The sequence below is a fragment of the Streptopelia decaocto genome, assembly GCF_964273445.1.
Source record: "Streptopelia decaocto genome assembly, chromosome: 8".
NCBI classification, from domain to species: Eukaryota; Metazoa; Chordata; class Aves; order Columbiformes; family Columbidae; genus Streptopelia; species Streptopelia decaocto.
The window spans coordinates 3,963,294-3,980,864 of NC_138662.1; the positions used below are offsets into that span (position 1 = coordinate 3,963,294).

Consider the following 17,571-nt stretch of genomic DNA (forward strand, 5'->3'; position numbering starts at 1 on the left):
GACTTACCCCAGTGATCACCCAAGTGTAATCCTCCTTCAAAATACAGGTAAGGACATAAAACAACAAGGGCTGCAATGGCAAGAAGGTAACAAAAAGGAGCATAGAACACTAAGTGCATAAAAGAAACAGCAGCATGAGAATAAATGCAGATAGCTAGTAGAAAAATGGACAAAAAAAATCTTACGAACGCTATTTCTCTAGAGAATCATTGAAGAGTCACAGAATACACAAAATGCATAGTTATTCCTATTAAGACACAGAGATCTGCTGTTCCGAAATCATTTTAGTTTAGGCTGGATAATTCCACACGCAGAATAAAACTAAAACAAACCCCAACTTTTACTGCTTCACAGAAAAGGAATAAGCAACATAACAATACAGTTGCTTTGATCTCTACAATAAACCAGTCCTCCTCTCGATGGGGAGTCCCCCTTCACCTTCTCGCTGAGAAGGGCTAAGGCAGTGGGACACAGATATTTAGTGTATTTAGAGTTCATCTGGAAAATACACAGCATGGAAAAAAAATGTTGTGCCAAAACAAAAGCAAAGCTACACACAGGGAATCAGGCAACTCAAGGCAAATGTTACAGTTTCAGGAGGTACCTACGACCTCTTCAGCTACAACCTAGAAATGGTGCAGGGGCATCTCAGGGCTGACACCACTATAGAACACGGAAGGGCAGGGCTGCGAGGCCAAAAGCCACACCTGGTAAGGAAGGGGAGGTCTCCTCTTAATAACAACCCTAAAACTGAGGCTGGAGCAACTGAGATGGGTCCAGTGGAGGGAAGGCAGAAATGGACAAAAAGCCCCGTCACCAAAGGGAGCTCCATACTGCACTACCCCAGCAAACAGAGATGCTTACAGCATGCAGCTGTGTTCTCAAACACATAAAGTACCAATTTGTTACCATAACTAAGAATGGTTTTCCTTCTCTCCCCACCCACTATCCAGTGTTATCACAAAAAGACTCAAGAGTATCTTCTTAGTGTACAGCAATAGCTACAGTGAGCTACATGAGCACGTGGTGGTTTCACACTATGCAGACAAGCCTTTCAAAAGATACATGCAGCTTTCAACTGTTTTTTAAAAATTTGGACTGCAATTTCTAAATTTAGCCACTGGATGGTGACAGAAAACTGCTTAACTGACCCCAAGCGTTGTGCAAAGCAGGATCCCGGAATCGCAGGTGATCAGAGCAGCAGCTCCGCAGCTCTGACCATCCTCAGCACCTCAGTGCTCTGCCTCAGTGGCCACGGAGAATCTCCTCTAGAGCTGAAAACCTGCAGCTGGCCTGATAACTACGTGAGAAGCCAGCAGTGAAGACAATTTACTAGTTGTTTTTTGGTTTGTGTTTGTATTTTTTTTTTTTCAATGCTCACATAGTTCTTTCGGACCGCTTATAGATTAGTAAGAAGTTTAAGATCGCATCACATCCAACTGCTTTCAGTGTCATCCATCTCATGAGTTGTAAAAAAAAAAAAAGGCAAGAAAATATTGCACGTTTTTTCCATGCTAGCTCAAGAACATTGTTCTCATTGTACTGTTTTCAGCGAAGGACACATTTTCACTAAGATTCAAGCTCGCTGCAGTGTGGATATACAAATTCTACAGAATTAGAACTTAAAAGTTCTATTCAACATATCTAAGACCTCAGGAGTTGACTGTCTTCAAATGAGAAACCATTGCAGTTTCATCTCTTAATGACACCAACATTCCCCTGAAAAATTCTGCCAGGATGCCATGATTTTAGCATTGGATGAAATTTTGTTGCAAGTCAAAATTTTGTAGGCTGAAAATTCATTCTATTCTGTCAACCACCATATGGCACGGCACCAAAATGGTTACAAAGCAGTCATTTCCAACACACCCATTACAAAATATGAAAAAGAATGCTTTCTAGCATCCTGAGCTAGTACGGTATCACTGCAAAACAAGACATTAATAAACGACATATTTGGTGTCTGAGTCCTAAACTAGTTAAAGTCTAAATAATTTGGACAAAATCAGCCACCACTGGAAACAACATTTATCATGAGTATTACATTAGGTCACTGAACTCAACATAAACATCATGGATGAAAACATATTTCACAGAAAGCAACAAATTCTAGTTGAGACCACTCCAGAACTGCAAGTCTCAGGAAGAGCTAAAGACAAAAAAATAAAAACCCAAACCCTAAACAGGTAGGTTTAGCTGATTAAAAGACTAAAGACAAAGCCCTTACCTTATTTTAACCACAAAATCCATGGTTACCATGTTCATTACCACTATTATCATCAAAGCGTTTTTTTCTGGGCCTAAGAGCAGGCCAATATGGTCACCAAGTCAGTCAATGCAGAAATTAATCCGCAGTTTCTCTTTGATATTTATCAGGACACTAAAGTTTTTGGTTTTAATTTAAAAAGGAACTTTTATATAACATAAAAGTTTTTTTAAAAATACAATAAAATAAAACACTAGAACATACCATTCAAATGAACACTCCTAATGGACATAAAATGTAATTTCAGTAATACAGGTTTCAATTTTGATGATTGCTTAGGTAACAATCTGATATTTTTTAGAAAATTGCAGATTATCCTGTCAAAAGCATTACACAATTACAAGAAAATTAAGAAGGAAGCAAAGAGGTAAAAAATTAAGAGGTTGTCTGCCTATATACTCCCTGAAATCCAATGCCATAGAGATTTGAGAACCAAAGTTTAAACTTTAGAGTCTGTACCCAAAATAAGCAGAGACCATGATCTCTGCATGCCAGGAGAAAGACCAGAAATCTTCTTTCAAAGGGAAGAAAAAAAGGCTTGGGTTGTTGAGAGAGACCCTGCAGCTAGTTCAAGTCAAGTTTTTTTTTAAATGGTCCTTGGAAGATGCTGGTAAAATAGGATTTAAGTACCACTAAGTATTTTTGTAACATGTAAAAGAAAGGTTCCCTGTCAGTCTTAGCTTTGCCATCATGCAGGGTTCCTTCAGCTAAGTTAGTTAAACATCTGCTCCCTTCTCACCATCTTTTCAGTGCTCACTGAAAACTCGTTGGCACTGCAGCCCTTTACAAAGGCTTCAGAGATCTCTGGAAATTCTGTCAATCCTTAACCATATTTAACTAACTATACAACTGAAGGTTATTAGAAAAACTAATATTAAAGAACATCAATAATACTTTAGTATGTATATCATTTGTGTTTCAATGGCTTTTTGTCAGTGCACCTCTGTTAAAACTCTTCCTGCAATTCACCTTGTAAGTCTACCACGTAAAGGACCTAATGTTGACACTTCTTCACCATGTTAGGTCAACTTGACCATCCTTCACCTGTAAGGTCATTGGGTCTTTTGGAATTCCAACAGTCACTCTGAATACATTGCCAAAATTCCTGAACTTTACTTAGCTCTGCACCAGCAGTACAAGACAGTTGTCAAACCACACTGCCAAGAAAAAGATAACAGCAGATTCCCAGCCTCTACATTCAGGCTTGAAAAAGAGGTTTAGAGCTAAACAGAGTTCGGCTAGTTTGCACATTTGCAGCTGACAGTGTGAAGAACATCAAGAATGGAGAGATATAGTGTAATTTCCTAAACCAAGCAAGGAACATAACACTAGATCTCCACAATTGCTTGTAAGCTGACATGCAGCAGCAAGATTTCAAGGCTCTGTGAAAGCACTACTATTGTACATGATTTTGAAAAACTCCACTATCCTGAAGAAAAAGGTAGGTCCGTTAATTCCCTCACTTTGACGTCAAGAGATTTCACATCACCTTAATTACTTTACCCATTGCTTTTCCAAATCTGGCATATTTTGGAACAGTTCTAGTGATGTATGAAGCAATACATGTTTACAATAATTGAAGCCTTCTTACCAGTGCAAATTCATAAAGCATACATACAATGTATGAAGTTAACTCACCACACAGACTCCATGAACTCAGGATAAAGAGTTTTATAGTCGTTTTCAAAATCAATCCAGCGTCCTAACCTGGTAACACTAGACTGTTAAGAAAAACACACAAATTGAAAGACAACATTAAGGATCATGACACATTTCCATGGTTTATTCTGTACAACAGCTTGATTTTTAAGTGCGGTGTTTGTCCCGTACCCATGAAACACATCTACGAAGTATCTTAGTCTGAAAATAGTTCATAGGAGTATTTTTAAACAGACAAAAATAAGGAAAGAATGAAACCGTGAACATAATTGCCTAGAACTAAGGTCACACAACACGCAAACGTGTTCAACGCTACTAAACAGAAACGGTGGATCTTTTGGATCATTCATCACATAGAAGTGGTGGATCGTTCAAGGTTCAGTCAAGGTTCAAATGCCTGAAAACTGCTTTCGATCACAGCAGCCTTGTTTCTATTTTTAAAACTACTCATCGCAGAGACAGTCAAAACCCAGAACACAGTCTATCAGCTTTCAGTTACATTGAAAACATGATGTAATTTGAAGACAAAGAAATGCTCAAAGAATGTGATATGTCACAAGAAGTTATAAAACCTATTTCAGGGACAACTGCTTGCTTTGAGTTCCCAAAGCTACGACAGGGCTGTCAAAGACCACAAGACTGACAGGTGTTAGTCCCTGTCTCACAACAGGTTCAATGTATCTATTAGATGTTCAATGTATTTAGTTAGACACTTTGAGCTCCAAGCTACCACTAAGTAACTTTCTCTTGACACCACCCCAGGCTCTCTGTTCTGAACCACAATGTTGTTCTTTTTGTTCCCCTTTCAGGATCACCAGTGAGAAACATGGTAGCTGAGGACATGAGATTTATGTATGAAATCAAACAGACAGAAGGATGAAGTTTCTCCTAGCTGAAAGACTTCTGCACACATACTATAAGAAATGTTCAGCAGAATATGCACCAAGTCTTTACTTACCTGCCATTCCTTCGAGTATCTCATCACAATTCCTCTGCATTGATTGTTGTATTCTTTAATTCCCATCTTCGCCACGTCCTCTGGCCCTTTAATGCCTAAGGTTTTGTCAATCTCATATTCCTGGGAGCATTGAAAGCAATCAGACAAAAAACAAAGGCTGTCATCAAAAGCTTTCAGGATTTCTCTGGATAATTTGCTTATGTTCTATGCAGTATAATGAGGCTAAAGGGCACGCTTTATTATTCTGCTATTTTGTGATTATCGCACCTGAACTAAGCAGATATTTCAAAGGAAAATCCTGGTATGATTTTTCTTTACTATCAAAAGAAAAAAAAAAATCTGAAATACATACCAAATAAATCCATGTTTATAGTAATGAACAGTGTGCCTGGAGAAGGGCAGGTGACCTGTAGGAAGCACCTGAAATCACCATACACACAAAAGCCAGAGCAGCACACCGGACAAAGAACTTCCATTTCTCTTTTAGCAACAAAGCCAGGCATGAGAGCAATACAAACGTGATTGATAAGCAAGGAGCAGCATCTATAGGCAGATTTATTGTACATACCACAGGTAAACCATGGCAATCCCAGCCAAATCTTCTGTCAACATGAAAACCACTCTGATGAGCAAATCTGGTTACTATGTCTTTAATGGTTCCTGCAAGAATATGGCCATAGTGTGGAAGCCCAGTAGCAAACGGAGGGCCATCATAGAAGTTAAACCTACAACACAAGACAACATTCTTAATTAAATCAAAACCTGCGTAACAAATATTCAAACAGGTGTATCTGTGTGCTTATGATTCCTATGTCTTACTAGGACAACATCAATTTCTTCCTCTTCTACTATCAGTCAGCACAGGTGTCAAGTTGGCAGGGGACATTTCAACTCCTTCAGTTGCTACTGATTGTCAGTTCTGCCAAGATCACTATGCAAATTGCCAGCATGTCACTCCACAGCTGGCAGACATAGGAAGGAGTTGTCCTGCTTACGTGCAGATTTCTTTTATAAACCCACCAAGTAGGAAATTACAGGTTTATTACTAGTGTTTGTACACTTGTGATTCTTCACAAAGAGAAATATAAACGGTAACTGACACTGACAGCAACATTACCCAAGACCGTTAACTGGAAAGGCAGCAGCTGTTGTTAACAGGATTGGGGGGCTGCCAGGGGTGGAAATAATTACACCTAAGCAGCCTTGCATTGTCACACACAGCTGCTACAGCTTCTAGCAGATTCTTACCTAGGTCTATTCTTTGATTGCTTTAGGCACTCCTGGAAACAATTGAGATTTTTCCAGAGCTCCAATATCTTCTCTTCCTCATTTGGAAAAGTTATGTTTTCTGGAACTTGCTGAACCATTCTTTCCCAGCAACGATGAAGCAGAGAAAACACATATTGAGTAGAATTGAAAACAAAAACCAAAAACCAACATTACTTCACAAATACAGTTTCTCTTACACATCCATAGCACCAAACCGCATCTCAGTTTTTCAAAGAGCTTGATTCAGTGCAGACACAGAAGCAAGCACTATATTCTAAAAATAAGAAAAAAAAAAAGTCTACTAATTTTGACAGATTAGCACCAAAATTTTATAACAGGAAAAAGGCTCTCCATTCACTCAACTATGGTCATTAATTTTTATTATGCTTTTATTTTTGTTTCCTATAGAAAATAGTCAAAGTGTTAATTTTTTTATTGTTACAAGTTTGGGTTGTTGGTTTGGGGTTTTTTTTAGGGAAAGTTTCCAAATTCAAACTGACCTTCCAGCATCACTTTGTGAACTACTGAGACTTAGTTTAAATGTAGGAACTACAGCTAGTGAGGAAGAGGCTCCTTTGTACATCTATTCCCACCATTTAAAGGTTTAAAAGGGCATTTTTCCATCTAGCTAGGCCACCATTCTCAGATGCTCCTAAAAGTAGCTAAGCTTCAGATAGCACAGCTGAAACACAGTAATGAAAGATGAACATGTGGGGAAGAATTTGAACAAACAGATGAAGAAAAAGCTCAAAGACCCCAGGTGTGTATCTTTAAAAGGTCTAACTTCCAGAGTATTGGAAACTACTAGTCTCTTTATTCTTTTTCCTCTTCAGTTTTACAAGTATGCCAGAACTAAGCTACATGGGGCTACTTCTTGCTGGCTGTTTCCTGAAGGTCTTTTTTTATTTGGTGGGTTTTGGCCAGAGAACCCAATATCATTCTCCAGTTTGGGGTAAGTCAACAAAAATCACTACAAGCAAAATTACGCACAAACTTTCTTCACAACAGATGGAAAAGAATTCTCAGCATCATTAGAAACAACACAGCTGTCTTGTGGTCCAGACTTGCTACAAGATCCAAAGGAATCAAATTTCAACAAAATGCTACAGCAAGCACTAAGCAAAAGCTCTGTGGAATACAGATATTTAAGACAGGAGTTCCATAACAGAAAAAAAAAATGGTTATGAAGGTTATAATAAATAACTGCAAAGAAAAAGGCTCTTCCACATCTAAGTTAAGTGCTAAGGAGCAGCAGCACTTACAACAGAGCAAGCTGAGCTCTGTTAGCCTTGAGTTTTGCTTAGCACTGTATAATTACAAACAATGGCACAAGGACTGCATCTTTTGATTTACTCAGGTTTGTCAAATAGGAACCATAAGGAAACAACAAATGTAAATGCATTAAGACAGTACTTTAAGGTACAGTTGACATGCTGCTTGGTAACATTAAAATTCCAAAACTTTTACTAAAACGAAACCCAGAACACCGTAGAACTTGCTGGCTCAGTGCTTTAACCCACGTGAAAAAAAACGCCCCAAAATGAAACCTACAGACAAATTCCACTATCCATACGTTTTGTATGACAGATAATTCTCCCCCCTAATACACACAAATTATCAAAAAAGACAAAAAATTCACTGAGAAACCCACAACCTGGTACACAGGTGACACAGCAGCTGGAGGGGAAAAAATGAGCTGACAAGGAACACACAGACATGGCCTGGATGTATTCTTCCAAAGGTAAGAACTAGTCTTAGCACAGTAAGTTACAGTACATGCAACCTGTACATGAGTTTTCATAATAGTATCTCAAAGAACTGAACAAAGCACTAATTAGGCCATGTCATTTCTCAGTAATTCAATCACAGCCCCAAGATCACAGTGCCGGAGACAATGGAGACAACTAATAGAAGAATTCAACCTTAAATCTTATTTCCTACAAGCCAGTTGACTTGAGAAGAGGACTAAGGATCTGCACATTTTGTTTAGATCAAGATCAGCATTCACAATAACAGCAAAGGTTTTGGCAACTGGCTCAGCTGTCAAGTCCCTATAATCTACTAAATTGAAGATGGGTTGACTGTTTGGTCTGTAACTGCGACCGGGCTATGGAAGCTGCTCACGTATCACAGGCTCCATGCGTAAATCACAGTAGCACTTTTGGCCCATTTCCACCAACTGAAGCACTGGATGCACAAACCAGTGTCCAGTAACCACTGGGCACAAATTCATACACAGTCTTATCAATGCCACAGAATAAGTTTATTATGTCAGAATTAGGAAAATATTACTGAAGAGAATTAATAAGTAACAGTCACTACAGGTCAGTTTTTTCAAGTTACAAAGAATTTTAAAGAGATTGACTTAAAAGACAAACCACATTTAAAAATCCAACTATGGCTCAACGTCAGCTGAACAAAAAAGAAAAGCATAATCAGCTTTCAGGAAAAGCATAATCAGCTTATAGGCAGAGATATGAATAATTTCCTATATGGACAGCAAAAAGTTCATTACTATAAGTAATCTAGTTATTTTAAATCAGAAAAAAAAAAATCAAGGATAACTCATTACTTTGAACGCAAACTGAGTGAAAACATCACAAATGACAGCACAGAAATTATTACACAAATGCATCTAACAAAACAACACTTTTGGACAGCACTCCACATTTACATACAGGTTAGTAAACAGGAAGGGAGTTTGTTTACTTGTTTCTCTATTCATTTTCTGCTGACAAAAAATGTCAACATTTAAGACAATGCATCACTGAGTAACTTTAAGTACACTCACTTTTTCTAAAATATAATAACATTCAATAGGAAAGGTGTCAAAAGTTCGCAGATTGTACTCCAGCAGCCTCAAACTTACGCTGAGCTTCTTATCTAGAAGAAAAAAAATTAGAAAGCATTAAAACCATAACAGCAAGTTAGCATGTATTTTTTTAAGATTTTTTTTAAATCAATAATTTTTAAAACAAAAATTCTACAAAAACACCACTATGAAGAGAACCAATATTTCAGAAATTTGTTGCACTTTACATATATCACATACAGATGATAAAAACAAAGTGGATTTCAAGATATTACTCATTTTGTTGACAGAGAAACTGAAAATATTGAGAACCAGCATGAACTAGAAGTGCACAAAAAATCTCCTAATTTCAAGGGGTATAAGATCCATCTCTTATCCTTGTTCCCGTCAACTTCTCCCACAAGCTATCCCATATAAGAGACCTGTGCACAAACTTCCCTCCAGAAACGAGGAGGACCCTCCTTTCCCCATCTACAGACACCTTCTCCAAAATTAAACAACATGCTGTTTTACCCACATACAGAACTAGACTCCCCATTTCTCCCCTTTTAGGTACCGAGCTTTAAGGAAAGGCAGTTTCTGGGGTAACAATATTCTAACCAACCATCTGATAATCAAAAGCATCAGTTTCTAGAACAGATGGAAACAATTAAGTTTAAAATAAAAGGATGGATGGGAACAGAATGCTAAGCTACAGAACAAGCATTGCTTCAGAAAAAAAATCAATGATAATACATGGGAAAAAACTGCAATAATAATCAGACCTGAGAGCTGGTGGGAAAAAAAATCATGCACGTCTATCTTTAAAATCTCTTTTTAAGCTGAACAATCTCATCCAACTTTAACTAGCACTTCATATAAACCACCAAATAGTTGGAAATGCAAGAAGAAACTCAGTAAAATAACAGAAAAGGGCAATCAGTTTTCTTCTTCAAAAAGACAAAGTTGCCACCCTCATGGCCAGTCTCCCTGACACTGCAATCTATAAGCGTAATTACATCAGGAAACAAATTAAAAACATGGTTTTCTTCACAAAAGTTTGGGGGTTGATGGCAACATAGAAAACTTACATGTACACCTTATTCATAGCAGACTGATAGTGGTCCAATTATTCCACTGTTCTATTTGATAGGTCACAAAACTGATGAGATCAACTTTTCTTATTGAAAATATGCCCCAAACTGAGTAGATCAGAAAACTAAACTGGGAAACAAGGAAGTGATGTTTTTTAATTTCCAAACAGGTGAATTAACTCTTCTCAAGCTGAGCCTGACACTTGAGGATGGGTTTGGGAAAGTGTATTAAGATTAATTCATCTCATCACTCAAGACAAAACACTGTATGAGATGGACTAAAGCCCATCTGTCCCCCAGCAAGGAGTGTTCCTTTTTATGCTGAAAATCCAATTAAAATATTGTTAAAAAAAGCGAGCAGACTAATAAATTAATACTATGTTTAAACACAAATACATTTTGTACTATGCAAGAACTCAGTTTTACCCTGTATCTTATGTCTTATGCAAATTTCTCTGTTGTCTTCATATTACCGTGATTAAAAGCATAAAATTTGTCACTGTGCAAACATAAAAATATAGGTTGTTTTGAAATAACTTTGAACTATGTATTTTTTTTTTAAATTAGAAACTAGTGTTAGTTGAGTCAGCAAATGCTGCTGTTCCGTGCCAACCAAATTCTGCTGTTACCTGACAGTTGCTTCCTAAGCATGACACTAACAAACTGAAAAAATGTGCTTTCTTCATTCTCCAGAAGGCTCCCAGGGGGCAAGGGGGCCAAAGGTACCGAAAACAAAAATATCAAAACCATCACAGCTACACTAATCAAAAGTGCACCCTCCTCAAAAATCTCCCCTCTTTTAAAAGGATGCCGATGTGGAATGCTTAAGATATATTACACATTGCAAGGCATCTTAGGTTCTTCATTCAACTAATTAACAAAATTAAGCCATGATAAGTAACAAACTCTGAAAAAAGGAAATTGGTTAACCTTTAATAAGTACCTGTTTTAAGTAATCACTAAGTTCCAGAAAAATCAAAGAATCTGTGCAGCACACAGGGAAGTAAAATATCTTACACATAATGAGAATGTTATAGAATCCCAGAATGTCAGGGATGGGAAGGGACCTGGAAAGCTCATCCGGTGCAATCCCCCCATGGAGCAGGAACACCCAGATGAGGTTACACAGGAAGGTGTCCAGGAGGGTTGGAATGTCTGCAGAGAAGGAGACTCCACAACCCCCCTGGGCAGCCTGGGCCAGTGTCTGTTACCCTCACTGAGAATAAGTTTCTTCTCATATTTAAGTGGAACCTCCTGTGTTCCAGTTTGAACCTATTACCCCTTGTCTTACCATTGGTTGTCACCCAGAAGAGCCTGGCTCCATCCTCGTGACACTCACTCTTCATGTATTTATAAACACTAATTTATATTTATTTTAATATTAATTTATATCTATAAAGAATAATGAGGTCACCCCTCAGTCTTCTCCAAACTAAAGAGACCCAGCTCCCTCAGCCGTTCTTGTTATACGTACAGAACAAGGCGCGAGTAACGTCAAAACCCAGTGGCGGAGCAGCCCGAGCCCGGTCCCTTCCCCGCTAAGGCGCTTCAGAGCTCCGGGCGGTGACAGGAGAGGCACCGGCCGCGCCACAAACCGCGAGACCGTCACAAGCACCAGGGGGCCGGCACCCGGTGTGCGAGCCGCCAGTTTTCTGTCACACCCTGTCACACCCCACGAAGCGCCCCGGAAACCCCGCAACGCCCCCGAGGCCCCGACGCCAGCCCTCCCTCAGGCCTCTGACCGCTCCCCAGCCGGCGTGGGGAGGAAAGGGCTGCGGGGTGCCGGGACGGCCGGACCCCTCCGCCGCTCACCTCAGCGCCACCCGGCCCGCAATGATGCAATCGCGGGAAAGCATGACAGGAAACACCGGCGGGCACACCCGGCAGCGGCAGCCAATGGGAGCGCGGCACACTTAGGGTGCAATAAGGCGGCCTCCCATTGGACACGCCGCTCTCCTGGAAACTCCAGGTCATGGCGGCGCGGGGCGGACCAGGAAACCCTTCCCGCCCCCACTATCCTGCGCCTTCTCATTGGCCAGGACGGGGCGGGGGCGGGCCCGAGTCTCCTGCCGTGAGAAGGGCGGGGCTCACGGGCCGTGTGTGACCGGAGGGTGCACCGTGCGCTCCGTGCCTGTCACCAACCGACACAGCTTTGCCAAATGCCCAGTGGCTGCCGCCGGGAATCATCAGAATCATCAGAAATGTGTCACGTAGATTCCAACAGAGCACCTGGGGCTGTTGGGTGCCGCGCCTATCCGTGAGCATCAGCTTGGGCTCAGCGCAGGAGGGGCTGCCGCAGTCAGCACTCTGTCAGGCTGCGTACAAAAAAAATGAAGAGCAACATTTCAGGGAAAGATTGTTTTATCTTTAAGCTGCACGTGTGACTGGGTGTCCCCAACTTTTCTTCTTCCCTCCTTTTTGGGGGCTCAGACTCATGGACAAGTTCCTGCTGTCTGACAGCCAGCTTGCAGTGACTGAACGTCTCTGTACCCCTAACCCATGACAGAGCTAAGACGCCATATGCTAATCTCAGCCTGACTGCAGTGTGGCTTTTAGCACAGACATAAGGCAAGGTATATATTGTAGTTTCCAATGCAAGACGTTTGACCAAGTGCCTTTTGGCTTATTTACAGACCAGATGGGTATGCCTGGCTAAAGAAATTGTACTATAAGGTAATCTCTTCCATGACCTATAAGGTCGTTGGGTCTTTTGGAATTCCAACAGTCACTCTGAATACATTGCCAAAATTCCTGAACTTTACTTAGCTCTGCACCAGCAGTACAAGACAGATGTCAAACCACACTGCCAAGAAAAAGATAACAGCAGATTCCCAGCCTCTACATTCAGGCTTGAAAAAGAGGTTTAGAGCTAAACAGAGTTCGGCTAGTTTGCACATTTGCAGCTGACAGTGTGAAGAACATCAACAATGGAGAGATATAGTGTAATTTCCTAAACCAAGCAAGGAACATAACACTAGATCTCCACAATTGCTTGTAAGCTGACACGCAGCAGCAAGATTTCAAGGCTCTGTGAAAGCACTACTATTGTACATGATTTTGAAAAACTCCACTATCCTGAAGAAAAAGGTAGGTCCGTTAATTCCCTCACTTTGACGTCAAGAGATTTCACATCACCTTAATTACTTTACCCATTGCTTTTCCGAATCTGGCATATTTTGGAACTGTTCTAGTGATGTATGAAGCAATACATGTTTACAATAATCGAAGCCTTCTTACCAGTGCAAATTCATAAAGCATACATACAATGTATGAAGTTAACTCACCACACAGACTCCATGAACTCAGGATAAAGAGTTTTATAGTCGTTTTCAAAATCAATCCAGCGTCCTAACCTGGTAACACTAGACTGTTAAGAAAAACACACAAATTGAAAGACAACATTAAAGATCATGACACATTTCCAATGTTTATTCTGTACAACAGCTTGATTTTTAAGTGCGGTGTTTGTCCCGTACCCATGAAACACATCTACGAAGTATCTTAGTCTGAAAATAGTTCACAGGAGTATTTTTAAACAGACAAAAATAAGGAAAGAATGAAACCGTGAACATAATTGCCTAGAACTAAGGTCACACAACACGCAAACGTGTTCAACGCTACTAAACAGAAACGGTGGATCTTTTGGATCATTCGTCACAGAGAAGTGGTGGATCGTTCAAGGTTCAGTCAAGGTTCAAATGCCTGAAAACTGCTTTCGATCACAGCAGCCTTGTTTCTATTTTTAAAACTACTCATCGCAGAGACAGTCAAAACCCAGAACACAGTCTATCAGCTTTCAGTTACATTGAAAACATGATGTAATTTGAAGACAAAGAAATGCTCAAAGAATGTGATATGTCACAAGAAGTTATCAAAACTATTTCAGGGACAACTGCTTTCTTTGGGTTCCCAAAGCTACGACAGGGCTGTCAAAGACCACAAGACTGACAGGTGTTAGTCCCTGTCTCACAACAGGTTATGGTCACGGCTGTTGGCACAGAATATGAGAACCACTGAGTAACAAGCTAGCTATGGGATTCGCTTGGATGAGTGACACTCACTCAACTCACAGCTACAGGAACCCTTGGCTCCGCAAATAACCAAGCCCACAGACACCTGTCCTGATCCTGTTACACACAGAGCACACTGAATGTCAAACCAGTAAAGCAGCGGAAAAAAATCCTTTGGCCTAGGAAGACTTTGTGCCACAAAGGCTGAAAAACGTGCTCTGTTCTTCCATTCTTCCATCAGTGCTCCCTATTGAGTGCTGCCACTATAATACAGGGGCACAGCCAGGAAAGCACCTGGGCCACTCCTCAGCTCCAGAAAGCTGTAGAACAGTAATCTCTCCACAGATTTATCAGACTGACAGCAAATACAAAGTACCAGCATAAATAAGTACTTTATTCTGGCCACACTGCTAAGGACAAAAATAAGAAGCATCAAGTTCTATGCACAGGACGGATACTATTCAGATCTAGAAAAAAGAAAATATATATGAATCTCTTAAGAAAATATCTAACCCACCTACCCAAACAGCTCTCCAACCTCAAGAGTATGCACAGACCAATGCTCTCCCTATCACTATATTCATGGGATGCAAAGTTTAGGTCAATATTATCTTGAAAGACTGAGGCTTTACCCACACCTATTCTGACACAAAACCAGATGCTAGGACTTCTGCTGTTCCAGAAATACAAGACGTAGTCCTACTCTCTGGCAATGAGAAAAGTGAGAAGTGGCCGGGCAGAAAAGCAGGGAGGTTAATGTGCATTTCCTTTAGTAGTTCCATTTGAAAACCAAAGTCAGACCTTACTTTCAATTTTCTACACAGCAAAAAGACACTAAGAAAGAGATTAACTAGTTCAATGTATCTATTAGATGTTCAATGTATTTAGTTAGACACTTTGAGCTCCAGGCTACCACTAAGTAACTTTCTCTGACACCACCCCTGGCTCCCTGTTCTGAACCACAATGTTGTTCTTTTTGTTCCCCTTTCAGGATCACCAATGAGAAACATGGTAGCTGAGGACATGAGATTTATGTATGAAATCAAACAGACAAAAGGATGAAGTTTTGCCTATGCAGACATAAATATTACCTTCAGGAAGCCCTGAACTTAATTTACCAGTGGCTTTTGTTAATTTGTTTGAACATTTTTCCCCAAGTCGTGTAGGCTTACCTGAAAAAAATCCTGAACAAGTTCAGACCACTTCATGAGCTACATTTTTATACACATAAATTTGTCAGATCTTTGAAGGACTGCAGCCTCCCCTTGCTCTCACATTCCTTCAGCTTACAGAGATTGCATTTTTTCAAACAACTCCAGTGCCAACTCTGTCAATTTTGGACTTAGTTTGTAAAACACACAGGTGATAAGGCCAGTTGACTTTAAAATGGAATACCATATAATTTATGAATTTAAAATAAAAACTGCTTAAAAATATGTACTCTTAAGCAATGAAATGCAAATAAATGTTGGCAATTTGTTGTTGAAAATGTTCACTCTGCAGTTACCACACATCCAGATTTTCACATTGTTCCCCTCTGTATATTTTGTACTTCTTTGCCCTTCACTAGTAAATACTAATAACTGTTATCTACATGAATGTCTACTGTCCTTATTCATGCACAGCCTTTAATTGAAACCATTTAGGCCACAACACTGAGCTTGTTTGTCATAAACAACTTGAGCATACAGAAGGGGTGTACAGGGAAGCCACTGTCAATAGTGCAGTAGTTAGCCAAAAAAATACGGATTTGAAAACTAGGGGAAATTTGTAGCACAGGGACCACGGCCCAGCACAAATAACTGGGACAGTCCCCGAACTGTAAGAATGAATGTCTCTGCTCTCATTTTTCACAAAACAGTGTTTAAAAAACACCAATTCATCTGGAAAGGTTAAAGGGAAGAAACAAAAGCTCAGAAAGCCTCAAAAGGGGGCTCCCTTCCTTTGCCCCCTCCCCTCCAGCTGAACGCCAGCTCACCCCCCGGGCCTGGCTCCTCCCTCCGCCACAGGCCGTGCTGCCCGCCCCGCCCGCGCCTCCATGGCCGCGGGTACGCGGTGGGGGGACAGGGCCGCGCCGTCGGTACTGTTGCCGGCAAGCAATGGACCCTGCCCGCCGCCGGAGCGGGGCAGACCGGGGGAAACCCCACCGGAGCGTGTCCTCCCCCACGCCGAGGCCTGAGCCGGCCCGCCGGGCCCCTCCTCGCCCTCACGGCTGTGGAGGCTTCGCCTCCCCGCGCGCTGAGCGGGAAAGGCCCCTTCACCCCTCGCTCAGCCACGGGCACCATTTTGTGAGCGGGTAGATCACCGCTCCCCGGGGGTGACGCCGGCCCTAGTCAGGAGTTACAGGCGAAGCACAGAGCGCCGCGGCTTCCCAGCGTTTGGTCATTGCCCCCAGACCGCTGACGACGCCCCTTTGTCCCCGCACCCTCACTGGGCACCAGCTCACATCGAAGCCGTTTCGCCCGCCCAGCTCCCCCCCTCACAGACAGTTTAAGCAGTTTACGTATTGCCGCCGCAACGGAGAAGAGGGCAACGGTGCTTGCGCAGGGAGCTGAGCGCAAATGGTGTTCGTGAATAGGGGATGAAGAAACAAACGCTTCCGCAGCGCCGAGCCAAACCAAAACGCGTCCCACGGGGGGAAAGATCCCGCGATTAAACCGGGAGACACGAGCGCGCGGTCAGACGCGGTTCGTCGTGGCTTACAACGCGCTCGCGATCAATGCGCACGGAGAGCGAGGTTTGGCGAGGACAAGCTTGCTCAGGACCGGCTGTGCTTTCCCCCCCGCGGCGCGGCCGCAGTTGGACTGCGCCGAACGGTATAAATAGGGGGTGTGTGGGTGCGCACCGTCAGTCGGTGTGGGGAGAGTTGCGGTGCTGTGGTGGAGCAGGTCACGGGCACCCTCACATTGGTCGCTCCCCCTGCCGGCCACCAGGGCCCGGCCCCGGCCCGCCGTCCCGCGGCGGAGCGCTGACAGCACGGTAGCTGCCGGCTGGGGAGTAGCGAGATCATCTCTCTGAGGCGGCGGCTTGGAGCCCGTCAAGCTGCCCCCCAGCCCGCAGCCCTTCAGCCAGGCTATGCACTATAAACGCGCTCCGCTCAAGAAAAAAACACAGCGGATCGTGAAAAGGTAGAGGCGCCCGGGGAGGCCCCCGCCAGCGGGGACACCGCAGGGCTCTTGGGAAGCGGCCGCTCAGCGCAGGGGAAGAGGGCAGAAGGCGCAGCAGGGCGGCGACGGCGCTGGACTTGCCCGGCGGGGTCGTGCCGGCGGCGAGGAGCATGTGAGAGCGCCGGGCCGCGATGCTGCGACGCGCGGAGCTGATGGTGTGCGGCGGCGGAGCGCGGCGCCCCCCCTGGGAACCCGCGCGAGGTGAAGGGGCGCCGGGAGGCGCCTTCCCGCCGCCGCTGAAGGGTGACGAGCCCCGGCGGGGCGGCAGCCGGTCGCGCTGGCCCCCCGGGCGGCGCGGGAGACACCCCGGCGGGTCGCGGAAGCTGCTGGGCAGCCGCACGCACAGCCACTACCAGC

At 42.7% G+C, this 17,571-nt stretch overlaps 1 protein-coding gene and 1 long non-coding RNA gene across 2 annotated transcripts in view; both read right to left on the bottom strand.

The window, feature by feature from the left end:
• IARS1 (isoleucyl-tRNA synthetase 1) overlaps nt 1–11,949 on the bottom strand; it is a 106,634-nt gene extending 94,685 nt beyond the window's left edge. The window contains exons 1-6 of the mRNA XM_082059854.1: nt 11,850–11,949; nt 8,944–9,035; nt 6,132–6,251; nt 5,452–5,608; nt 4,884–5,003; nt 3,905–3,987 (exon numbers count right to left, since the gene is read on the bottom strand). Of these exons, the coding sequence (XP_081915980.1) occupies nt 3,905–3,987; nt 4,884–5,003; nt 5,452–5,608; nt 6,132–6,250 (479 nt within the window). The 5' untranslated portion in view covers nt 6,251; nt 8,944–9,035; nt 11,850–11,949. The remainder of the gene's footprint in view (nt 1–3,904; nt 3,988–4,883; nt 5,004–5,451; nt 5,609–6,131; nt 6,252–8,943; nt 9,036–11,849) is intronic.
• Nucleotides 11,950–12,312: 363 nt separating this feature from the next.
• Nucleotides 12,313–16,578, bottom strand: LOC309443211. The gene is made up of 3 exons (XR_014184761.1): nt 16,551–16,578; nt 13,322–13,404; nt 12,313–12,352 (listed from the first exon to the last, which is right to left on the bottom strand). It is a non-coding gene; the product is annotated as an uncharacterized lncRNA (long non-coding RNA).
• Between the last annotated feature and the right edge of the window lie 993 nt (nt 16,579–17,571).